Here is an 11416-nt window from a genome sequence, read left to right as displayed (position 1 = left end):
ACTTAACCCTGTTGCCCAAAGCTGACGTTACAAGCAGCCAGCTAGCTTCATCTGGCTAGTTAGGCTTGACTGGACCGTGTTATGAAGCTAGCCACAATAACGATTAGCCACAATAGTGGAATTTTGGTTCGACTTCAAAATAAAACTCCCTCTTTGAAAGTGACGCAAATGGTTACAATTGGTGGAATCATGCCATATTTAGACTAGATCAAGTTAAACAAGGTTGGCGTGTTGGAATGTGGAGAAATGACATGGGGTATAAGTCTATTTTGTTAGACCCACAGAACACAACTGTGAAGAGTTTACGCAAATATTAGCATCATAACTCTTATTGCAGGACTTTGGCTGTGGGAAATCACCTCCCCAGTCAGCCTTTTGTGCGTATTGACATTCATATTGCACTGTACAGCCTTACCTACGGATTTGGGATCAATTAAAGGGGTTATCAGTCTGCTTAATACCCAAGTGCTTTTTTTCCAAAGTCCTCCTCCAGAGTTATCAGACTCTAAAACATCCACTTTGTATTGTATTGTTTCTCCTATGGAAGTGTTCAATACACATAGTGGTTGACTGATACAATAAATGTGGCTAATTTCACAGTGGTTTCATATTCTGTGGGTGTCACTGATACCCAATGTCATTGATCCACAATCTATAGGGAAGGCTGTACAGTGAAATAAGTATGCTAAACGAGGTTGGAATGTTGTTATATAAATTGCATGTTAATATATAAAATGCAATTCTAAAGTCGAATGCATCCACAGTGTGATTTCAACAGATTTTTCTCAATGTAACAAATGGTCTTTTGTTGAATTTATATGACACAGTCCAACCTTGTTTAGCATGATCTATTTTATTATGGCACTATTTGCATCAAATTTACTGAGGCTTTTATTTTGAAGGCGAACTATTGTGGCTAATCCTTATTATGTTTAGCTTCACATAGGTGGGTCCGACCATCATTAATCTGTCCGAGAGCTTGGGGGAGTCTGTCTGTGTTGAAGTGCAGCAGCAGCAGCATCATAGCATACGTTTGGTGAATCGCTGTGACATGAAATACGAGTGATGGTGTAATAACTACGTAAAACAATATTTACATGTTAAATTATTATGTGACGTCTAGTCATATATAGGTCCTGATTGGTCAACAAGCTAATTTGGTACGTCAAATAGCGTTATTTGATGGATATCTTTGTTTGACACGCAATGACCCAAATTGCGGTCCACAATCAGGTAACTGTGTGATGGCCAGGATGCGTTCTAAATTGTTCAATTTTTAAACAGATTGAGAAATAACATGTCGATTTTCATTTAGATATTTTCAGAGTAGGTGTAGGCTTCTTTTCGGTTTGTAATCGTGCTTAACCAGTAGTCTAAGTAACCTAATGTCTATTGGGTGGATACCATTTTGTTAGCGAACAAAAATAAGACAACGGGCATTGTGGAGATGCTATACACCATCCTAAAAAACAAGAAGTCACAAAATGTTAGACGATTGATTCCAAACGACGACCTCGAACTGTTTGCTTTACGCAACGTGCCTACATAGCAACGCTTGGCTCCGCCCATGTGAAATGGTTGGGAAAATGGACCAACCAAATTCTACTTTATCCATAATGACCAATAGCAAAATACCAGGGCGTGCCTCATTCGTTGTGGAAACTTTACCGGCTCGGGTGCAAAGTTTCAGCCGTCTGCAAATCAAAGTCTACGCTAACGTTTCTGAAATATACCCCAGTCTTTTAATTTTCCCAGTTAGCCGCTTTTGAGGAACCAACATCGTTTTTTGCTGTATCTGGAATTGGAGTCGGTTGTAAATCGTACAATAATTACGATTTTTTAACGAGCATATACATATTTACAATACGTGATGGAATCCCATCATATGCTTCCAGTCTCGATTGGCACGCTACAGATAGCTACCAGCATATTGTAAGCTAACTAGCTAGCTAACTCAGTTATCTAGCTAAACGAGTGACCAGCGGAGAAAAATGGCTTGTGAGCCTAATCGTGTGCGGCTACTATGCATGCTTTCATTGACATTTGGTTTTTTTATTGTGGAGGTAGTCGTCAGTCGGATCACGGCATCTTTGGCAATGCTGTCGGACTCCTTTCATATGCTATCGGATGTCATAGCGCTGGTTGTGGCTTTGGTGGCGGTGCGCTTCGCTGAGAAGACGCAATCGACAAATAAAAACACGTTCGGATGGATCCGGGCGGAGGTGATGGGGGCTCTCGTAAACGCAGTGTTCCTCACAGCTCTCTGTTTCACCATTATCTTGGAGGCCGTCGAGCGATTCACCAACCCACATGAAATCGATAAACCCCATGTAGTAATCGGTGTGGGGGCCGCCGGGCTCCTGGTCAACCTCCTCGGGCTGTGCTTGTTCCACGGACACGCAGGTGGTGGACACGGGCACTCTCACGGAGGAGGCCATTCTCATGGAAATAAGAAAAACAAGAGGGGTAAAATATGCAAGTCAGAAAGACCGAATGGATCATCAGGAGAGGAGTCCAACAACCTGGTGGGTAGCCACAACAGCCCCCCTAATGGCGTGGACAGTGAGAGACGTAGACATGGTAAGTTATGTAATTAATTATTCGTATTTTACAGTAAGCAGCTATATTGTCAACATACTGTGTTGATGTAGCTACTGTACTTGTCTAGGTACAATCTTTTCACTCAGAATTTGACCCTTTGGCACCCAGTGATACTGATATTTCTTTCACCTCGGGTTCATTGTTCTACTATGAATCATATCTAGACAGCTCTTCGTTATGATATCAAATATGAAACAACCATACTAGCCTGTCTCAGGTTTTATGTTGTTTCATCGATTGAAATAAGATGTTATATAATTGGGGAGTTGGGGCAAACAGACCACACACTCGCATAATCTCACATGGACAGGGATTTTATTCAAAGAACTGAAATGTGAAGGCCTACTCAATATGGAGTGGTCTTTAATCCAAAGCCATCTCTGTGGTGTTCTCGTTAACCCTTTCATATCTTTGCCTTTGAGGAGAGACATTCAACACAGCCAGTCTCACATGGTCTTGGCTGGGTTTCTTCTGTATTGTAGCTGGATCAATATCCACTACCATCTCAAAGGTGTAACTGGGCTAATGTGGGTCTCCTGACTTGGGCATCATCAGTATATCTATCATATGTTGCCAAATGGGCTCCTATAGCCTAAGCTATAGAAGCCATTTACCAGACAGACCAGTGGCTCACAAAGTGTAATGGTTGGGCAGAGGCACAATGACATCTGTAGTTTTTAACAGAAACAGTGATAAGGCTAAATTCATTGTAATATTGGTAGGCGTCAGTGACTGGTATCAGCAGTGATTTGATACAGAACAATGCGTCCCATGACTATGCCTATTCTCCACACACCATTTTGAAATTCTTTTTGCAGAGGCCATGAGAGTGCACAACAGACCCTTTTAATAGAATCTCTTATCTCAAGGAACTGCCACTGTTCTTTTTGCCACTTCAGGAAGACAGTTATTCCTATTCCCAGGTTATGCCTCTTTGCTTGTCTGTAAAATACACAATGCTTCATAAAACTGTACCCCCTTTGTATGCTCACTGTAATATTACAAAGAATTTGAATCAGACTAATCTGAAAAAATTCTGGGGCGGCAGGGTAGCCTAGTGGTTAGAGCGTTGGACTAGCAACCGGAAGGTTGCAAGTTCAAATCCCGAGCTGACAAGGTACAAATCTGTCGTTCTGCCCCTGAACAGGCAGTTAACCCACTGTTCCTAGGCTGTCATTTAAAATAAGATTTTTTTTCTTAACTAGTTAAATAAAGGTTAAAAAATAATAATAATCTGACCTAGGGTCAGCCTGCAGATGTTTTACATGGTGGCAGACATGTCATGACTTGTTACAAAACCACAATTGTGAAAGTCCCAGCCATCCAGATTTTATCCCTCAAATTACATTGAGCATTTGAAGTCCAGGCTTTCAAATCGTGACCTTATTAGAAGACATTTAATCCGTATTGTCACTACTCGTGCTTCTACAACCATAACAGGAAGTTGTCTTCCTTCACAAAACCCACATATTATAAGTGGTTTATATACTACAAAAAAATGGTTCATATAAATCCCAGTCAGAGGCCTTCAGTGATTCTTGTCACCATTGTTTTATCATATTAACAGGATATCATGGTGTAAACATGGCAATCCACCAGATTCAGATAATGACCATGATCTCCTTGCTGATATTAGGGTCTGTGAGCTGAGAGCTGCCCTCTGCCTCCTTTTGGGATAGAAAATAGTTAAACCAGGAAACTAAGTTTTCCCTCTACAGTGGGCCTGTCAGGCTCTGCCAGTTTCAGTAAATGGATCCCATTTCTCCCTCCTCCATATGCACTGATCGCTGCAACCTGGCTATACATCATCTCAAGCAGTGACACGACCGAAATCCCCTGATTCAGCCACACCATTAGGCCCTGATGAATTACCCCTACGCCACTGAGTGCCGGGACAGAGGCTATTAGCCTAGCGCTGGCTCTGGTGCCATTGGCCATTATGTAGCCGTATGAGTCGTAGCGTAGTGCTAGGCAATCAAGCTGTCTGCAGACATGAATTGAATTCCCTCAAGGTGTTAAGCAGGGGAGTCTGTTGTGGTCGGTTAATTTACTGGCTTCCACCACCACGCCGGTTGGAGTTCATTTCCAGAATGGGAACTGGGAAGGTGATGTACTACGGCCTACATTATTTTCTACGTTGAAGTAAATGGTTTTAATTCAAGTCTTAGCTTCTTATCAAGGTGTTTATCATCTCGGGCAGCCGTACATGGCACATCAACCATGTCCTCCAACACCTCTGATGAAGTCATCAATCATTATGGTTTGATATGGTGGTCAGTAGTTGGATGAGGCAGCTAATAAACCACAGCTGGATGTGAGTCATTCAAAATTAAGATTTCCAGTCATTCCTCGTCTTTGTAATTATCAGCGTTTTCATTTCTCCATCCCATTGATGCAGGAGTCTCTGCCATTCTTCCTATCAACCTCTCAAATATGTTGTCTCTATTCAAATACTAGAAATGCATCCTTTGTACCTTCCTTGAAGTAATCTCGGCTCTGAATTGGTTATCATTGGGGATGGTGCTCACCTTGCTTTCACCTATCCAATCACTTCTAGATCAATGCTGGTATACTAGTGGTTAGAGCGTTGGGCCAGTAACTGAAAGGTTGCTAAATAAAATCTCAGAACTGACAAGGTAAAAATCTGTCATTCTGCCTCTGAACAAGGCAGTTGTTCCCCAGTAGGCCGTCATTGTAAATAAGAATTTGTTCTTAACTGACTTTCCTAGTTAAATTTAAAAAATGATCTCAAAGAAACTAGGAAGCATGCATTTCTAACAGGGCTGTGCTTTTGCACCCCCCCCCCCCCCCCCCCCCCCCCTTGACCTCTTTAACCCCTTGTCCCCGTCTTCTTCCTTCAGAGATTGTTCGCAACGACGGCGAGGTGCATATGAACGGCAGCGCCGCCTACGAGGACATGGACCACAGCCACGACGAGGGTTCACTCAACATGCGCGGCGTCTTCCTGCACGTGCTGGGCGACGCCCTGGGCTCGGTCATCGTGGTGGTCAACGCCCTTATCTTCACCTTTGTGTGGCGGCCGTGCCCGCCTGGCGAGAGCTGCTTCAACCCATGCCACTCGACAGATCACCCGCACGTTAACCACACCCTGGTGGACCTGTCCATGGACGGCAACGGTTCTAGCTTTCAGCGGACCATGGTGGGGCCATGCTGGGTGCTCTACCTTGACCCCACGCTGTGCATCATCATGGTGGGTATCCTGCTCTACACCACCTACCCACTGCTCAAGGAGTCTGCGCTGATCCTCCTGCAGACGGTGCCCAAACAGATCGACATGCACCGCCTCAACGAGCGGCTGCTCTCGCTGGACGGTGTGCTGGCCATTCATGAGCTGCACATCTGGCAGCTGGCGGGCTCGCGCATCATCGCCACGGCGCACATCAAGTGCCACGACCCCACATCCTACATGGACGTGGCCAAGCGCATCAAGGACTTCTTCCACGATGAGGGCATCCACGCCACCACCATCCAGCCCGAGTTTGTCACGGTCAATTCCGAGTCAAGTGCCTCTCTCTGCGAGCTCTCCTGCCGAACTCAGTGTGCGCCCAAGTTGTGCTGTGGCGCTGCAGACAAGCAGGGTGTTGCTGGCACTGGTCCGGCAGGCGAGGGGAAGGTGCTGGCGGCCTCTGCAATGGAGGTGATCAGCGAGACCCCAGAGGGAGCAGCCGGAGCTTCAGTTCTGGAGCAGGCGGCTGCTGCAGTCGTCCAGGTGGTCCCCCGGACCCCGGAGCCCGAGGTCATCATCACCCGAGAGGTGGAATCTTCTCTGTGAGACAGACCGGACACAGTTGGAGGAAGGATAGAATCACTACTAAAGTTGATGGAAGTTTTTTAAAAGTGCCAGCCAAAGTTGACAGTGGGTTGTCGTGTGTACAGCGCGCTCTGATTCTGGAAACACTGGTAGGAAAATGGCTCCACTACGGCAGACTTGTTCGAAGACACCCTTTGTCCCAGCCCTCCCACTGCCTACCCCTCGCCACCTCCTCACCTCTGACCTCCGCAACCGCCATGGCCACGGCCTGGTCTGGCCTGCTGCATGTGTATCCTTCCCCACATTAGCGCCGGGTTGTGATGTGTCACCGTCGTCCCATCCCTCCACGGTGTCTCTGTGCCAAAGCGTCTCAATAAAGGACAGAATGGAGACTCCCCTCCAGCAAGTACCATGAGCCAACACGACACCTGCAAGGCCAAGCACACCTGTCTACTCCGCAGGTCTTTTTTGTTGATCTTATGGACCTTTTCATGTATGCATCATTTTTTTATTTTTGGGGGATAGGCTTTGAACATCAATTTTCTTAGCCTTGGCCCCACAATAGAAAATTGTTATTACAATTTAATTTTATTTAAGTTATTAGTAATGATCTATAATTTTCTCTGTAGATGCATTTATAATATTTAGTTTGGATGGTAGATTTAATTTGTGAAATTTTTCTGAATATTTGACGAACCATCTATGCTGTAGACTTGTTTTTGAAAATATGTTTTTTTTAAATGAATTTTTCTCAGACTTTTATTCTGGCCTTGACTCTGTTTTAATGGCAGTTGTTAGTTGAAGGCAGACGCTGTGTAAAAACCTCACCACGCCTATAATTCAAATTGCTTTGAAATAGCACTGAGTACTGTTCGCGTAAGTACTGTAGGCTATCTTGTATCAGCAAACTTCAGCAACTGTTTTATTCAACAACAACAAAATCGGATGCCTTGCAAACCTGAGGGTCTATCACTGAAGAAAATGTGCACTACAAAATGCCAAACAATATTCTGTTTTAAATCTCTGCTGGAGAGCCATCGGATGGGTTGTTGAAATTCATACTAATATTCCTCATGAATGTGTTGGGGAAGGGACCTAGTCAAAATCCATCCTGAATGTTTTTACAGTGTCCAGAGTGCTTCTGCTGCAACTTTGCATGACCAAACTGAAGTGTGTTATTTCAGCCACAGAGCTTCAGAACGAGCTAACACTGCTACAAAACAGTAGCCCACTTCCTTGTTTTCTCAGATAGCGAGAATAACTTTATAGATTAAATGAAATGTCACTGAATCTTTTCCCTTCTTTCTGGTGACTGGATTTGTGAGGCTTTATGTGCCGATGTAGTCATCTTAGTGGCCTTTTTAAATGGGAAATCTGATGGAAGGAAATTCCCTCATTCATTATTATTATTATTATCAACACAAAGATATCATTTCTATGTTGATTCAAGGATGCATTTCAGATTTCCACTCAAAGTAAATGTGTATGCAATATAGAATAATTGTATTGGGAAATGTAGTTTGACACGTTCCTTTGTTTTTGAAAAGGTCTCGTTACTTTTATTGTCTTTTGAGACTCAAGCCCTCTGTGCAAATTGAGGTATGTGTCATTCGTTTTTTCGGATTTTAAATATGACATGTCTGCCAATGTGTTTTTGATATATTACAGTACCCGTCAATGTGTCATTGTGAACATTTTAAAATGGCTGTTTGGTACAGATGTCAAACTGTTGTTTTGTGTAATTTAAAAAAAAATGTGTTTTTAGATGTGGTTTCTTTGGACATTAGGTCTTACCCTTGATCTCGCTCCCAGAAACTTCCGCCCAAATGTGTGTCAAACTTGGCATTCGTTAGCCAATACAGAAATATCGGGAGAAACTCCCGGTGCATAGGCATTGCTTAATCCACCAACCAATCATCTCCCACAACACCTTCCCCGTATGCTAGCACGCCACAATCTTCTGAGTCGCTAAAATAAAATGATGACAAGTAAGGTCACTCCCATAGAATTCTATGGTCAATCCCACTAAGGCCGACTTTGAATTGTTTATGGAAGGGGATGCATTCATCTGAAATGGGTCTTCTGCATTTAACCCAGCCCTTCTGAATCATAAAGGTGTGGAGGGCTGCCTTAATCGACATCCATTTCATCGGTGCCAGCCTTACTGTTTATGTATCAGATGTGCACAATAGCCTGGGGAAGAGGTTAGTTCTACCCTTAAAGAGCGACTCCCCCTAAAAAGCAACTTCTCCTTTTGAAAACGGCCTATGTGGCATCGTTGAGTAGGAAACATTTATTGTAGTGTCAATTTGGTTTGACGTTCAATATCCCTATGGGGCTAGTTAGGGACAATCGGTAAATGACACAATGTACACGGGCTATCCAATGTCAAACCAACTTTGCCATGGTCGCACTCTAGCCGGCTGAAGCTAATTGGCAAGTTTGTCTAGCTCTAGCCTAGACGATGTCAAGACACAAGACCTGGTTAGACTTTAAAGTTATCTGGAAGTGTGAGTGACTGTAACTGTGTACTGTTTTGTCAGAGTGAATATAGAAATGCTTGCCACGTGCACACACACACACACACACACACGACGCCCACATTAACCCCTCCCCCCCAATACAACTCTCGTTTGGCTTTATTCATGGCCGCTACATTTCTTGATGACCAAGGTGAAAAAACTAGGCTAAATCAGGAAGTTGAGCCCCCATTTAGTACATTCAAACTCATTGAACATCTGCGTTGATAATAATCCATCAGACTTGTCTAGAAGGTAATGTCAACAGGAGATATTTCACAATGAATGGTTAAATAGCACCACTGGATCGCCATAATGCTTGAAATGCCATCTACGTTCATAGTGACTCTACAGTACATTTGAAAAGGAACCTACTTTTGAAAGTGAATCTACAGTGGGAACAAACGTCATTGGTTCAGAGTTGACCGAGCGGTAGTTCGCAGCCAGACAGGGCAGTAAGCCATTAGCCCTTGGCCTAGCTCTGTAGCCCAGTGAAAAGCCCTCAGCCAGAGGGCCTTACGCACAGTAGTAGGCCCCTTGGGGAGCATTCCCCACAGCCACACTGCTCTAGTCATTTACACGGCATTCCAGCGTCTTGCCCCGCTCTCCTCTCTATTTCTTCCCTCGTTACCTAGCCTGTTTAAACGAGACTGAATGCTGCCCTCACCATTGTTTGACTTCACTTACGTTTGGGTGCCAGGCGACAGCCCATAGTTGTAAAGAAAATCATAGTGCTTTTCTAAGGGTGCAGAGAGGTGGGGGGTTGGCATGTGGTAGGTCCCCATTGTCTGTGTTCATGAAAAGTTTTTTTGTTTGTTGCACCTTTACAATGGGGTATTGTGTGCATTGAAATAGAATCTCTAGAAAGACTGTAATTTGACAGAACCCTTTGTCGGAACATTGACTTGAATGGGGATACCGGTTCTATAGATTCTCTTTCTATGATTGTATGTTAACTTTGGCCATCGGTATAGGTGAAAGCTTACTTAGCATTAATGCTGCTGACTTTCTGGTTTAATCTGTTCAGACACCTTTTGGAGGATGGTTCCCTGATCTCCTTTTGAATACCTATAGTTACCTATTGACTAGGGTACCTATTCGTTTAGCTTTTGTTGCATATATTGACGATGTAGCCTGTGCTGGCAAGGATGAATCCTTTTAGCTTCAGCTTGACCGTTTCTAACCCCTGTGAACTTCGGTCCACTTGCTCTAGCCTTTTTTAGAGTATTCAATTCAGCCCTGGATGACGCCTCCTGTGTTCCCCCCCCCTCACCCCTCCCCAAACCCCTTTTTCCACCAATCCTCACCACACCCACCCCTCACCCAACCTAGCTGTAATCCAGTGAACAAAGCCAGTGAGACAGATGGTGTACTCTGGTCATCCACGGACACAATGACCAGTCCTCCCATCCTCTCCTCATAGACCGCTGGGTGGAGCGACCCAGTGCTGCAGTGAGGCAGTGGTCATCAGTGCAGCCGACAGTGGTGGAAAAAGTACAAAGTTGCCATACTTGAGTAAGAGTAAAGATACCTAATAGAAAATGACTCTGGTAAAAGTGAAAGTCTTTTGTTTTAAATATACATAAGAATCAAAAGTAAATGTAATTGCTAAAATACACAAGTATCAAAATGTAAAAGTATAAATCATTTAAAATTCCGTACATTAAGCAAATCAGACTCCCATATTTTCATGTTCTTTTAATTTGCACATAGCCAGTGGCACGCTCCAACACTTAGACATACTTTACAGATGAAGCATTTGTGTTTAGTGAGTCTGCCAGATCAGAGACAGTAGGGGTGACCAAGGATGTTCTCTTGATAAGTGTGTGAATTGGAACATTTTCCTGTCAAAATGTAACGAGTACTTTTGGGTGTCAAAAGTACATTTATTTTCTTTAGGAATCTGGTGAAGTTAAAGTTCTCAAATAATGATAAAGTACAGATACCCCCAAAAACTACTTAAGTAGTACTTTTAAAGTTTTTATTTTATTTTTAAGTAGTACTTTTAAAGTACTTTACACCACTGGTAGCAGGTCTCCATTGTTGTTCCAGAGAGCTAGCTGTCATCACTGTCCCCTAACCCCTAGTCTTGCGTAGCCAAAACCTCCAAATCATGTTGTTGTCACGCCTACTTTGGAGGTCTGGAGAATTTTGTATTAGTCAAAACAATTTGAATGGTCCGCTGGCATCCAGTGGCTACATTTTTATTGGCTGTTACATTTCAAGAACCCTCCCCACATCCAGCCAAGACAAATGTGGGAAGCATCGGAGTCCACATGGACCAACATTCCTGTAGAACACTTTCGACACCTTGTAGAGTCCATGCCCCAATGAATTGAGGTTGTTCCTATAAATAGATTTAATCTAACTATTATTTAATGACTTCCTGTATTTGTAATAATAATGTCCACAGTGTGAACCCTTGGTGTATGACACTGTGTCTGGGTGAGGGATCGGGTGAGATTGTCTGCAGCAAGTCGGAGTGATGATTGTCAGTTTGAATGTGGGATGCTTGGGAATGAGG

The 11416-nt window shown here is 43.6% G+C and overlaps 1 protein-coding gene across 1 annotated transcript; it reads left to right on the top strand.

The window, feature by feature from the left end:
* Positions 1 to 1688: 1688 nt before the first annotated feature.
* LOC139406965 (proton-coupled zinc antiporter SLC30A1-like) lies at positions 1689 to 10841 on the top strand. Its single transcript, XM_071150182.1, has 2 exons — positions 1689 to 2580; positions 5463 to 10841. Exons 1-2 carry the CDS (start codon positions 1992 to 1994, stop codon positions 6392 to 6394), a joined length of 1521 nt encoding a protein of 506 aa, XP_071006283.1. The 5' UTR covers positions 1689 to 1991; the 3' UTR covers positions 6395 to 10841.
* Positions 10842 to 11416: the final 575 nt, after the last annotated feature.

The sequence above is a fragment of the Oncorhynchus clarkii genome, chromosome 4 (genome assembly GCF_045791955.1).
Source record: "Oncorhynchus clarkii lewisi isolate Uvic-CL-2024 chromosome 4, UVic_Ocla_1.0, whole genome shotgun sequence".
NCBI lineage: Eukaryota > Metazoa > Chordata > Actinopteri > Salmoniformes > Salmonidae > Oncorhynchus > Oncorhynchus clarkii.
Note: the sequence above shows the minus strand (reverse complement) of the source record. Positions and strands in the feature narration are given on the sequence as shown.

Coding starts and splice junctions, on each gene's coding strand:
- LOC139406965 (XM_071150182.1), top strand. CDS start 1,992: ATGGCTTGTGAGCCTAATCGTGTGCGGCTACTATGCATGCTTTCATTG. Junction 2,581..5,462: donor CAGTGAGAGACGTAGACATG/GTAAGTTATGTA, acceptor TTCTTCCTTCAG/AGATTGTTCGCAACGACGGC.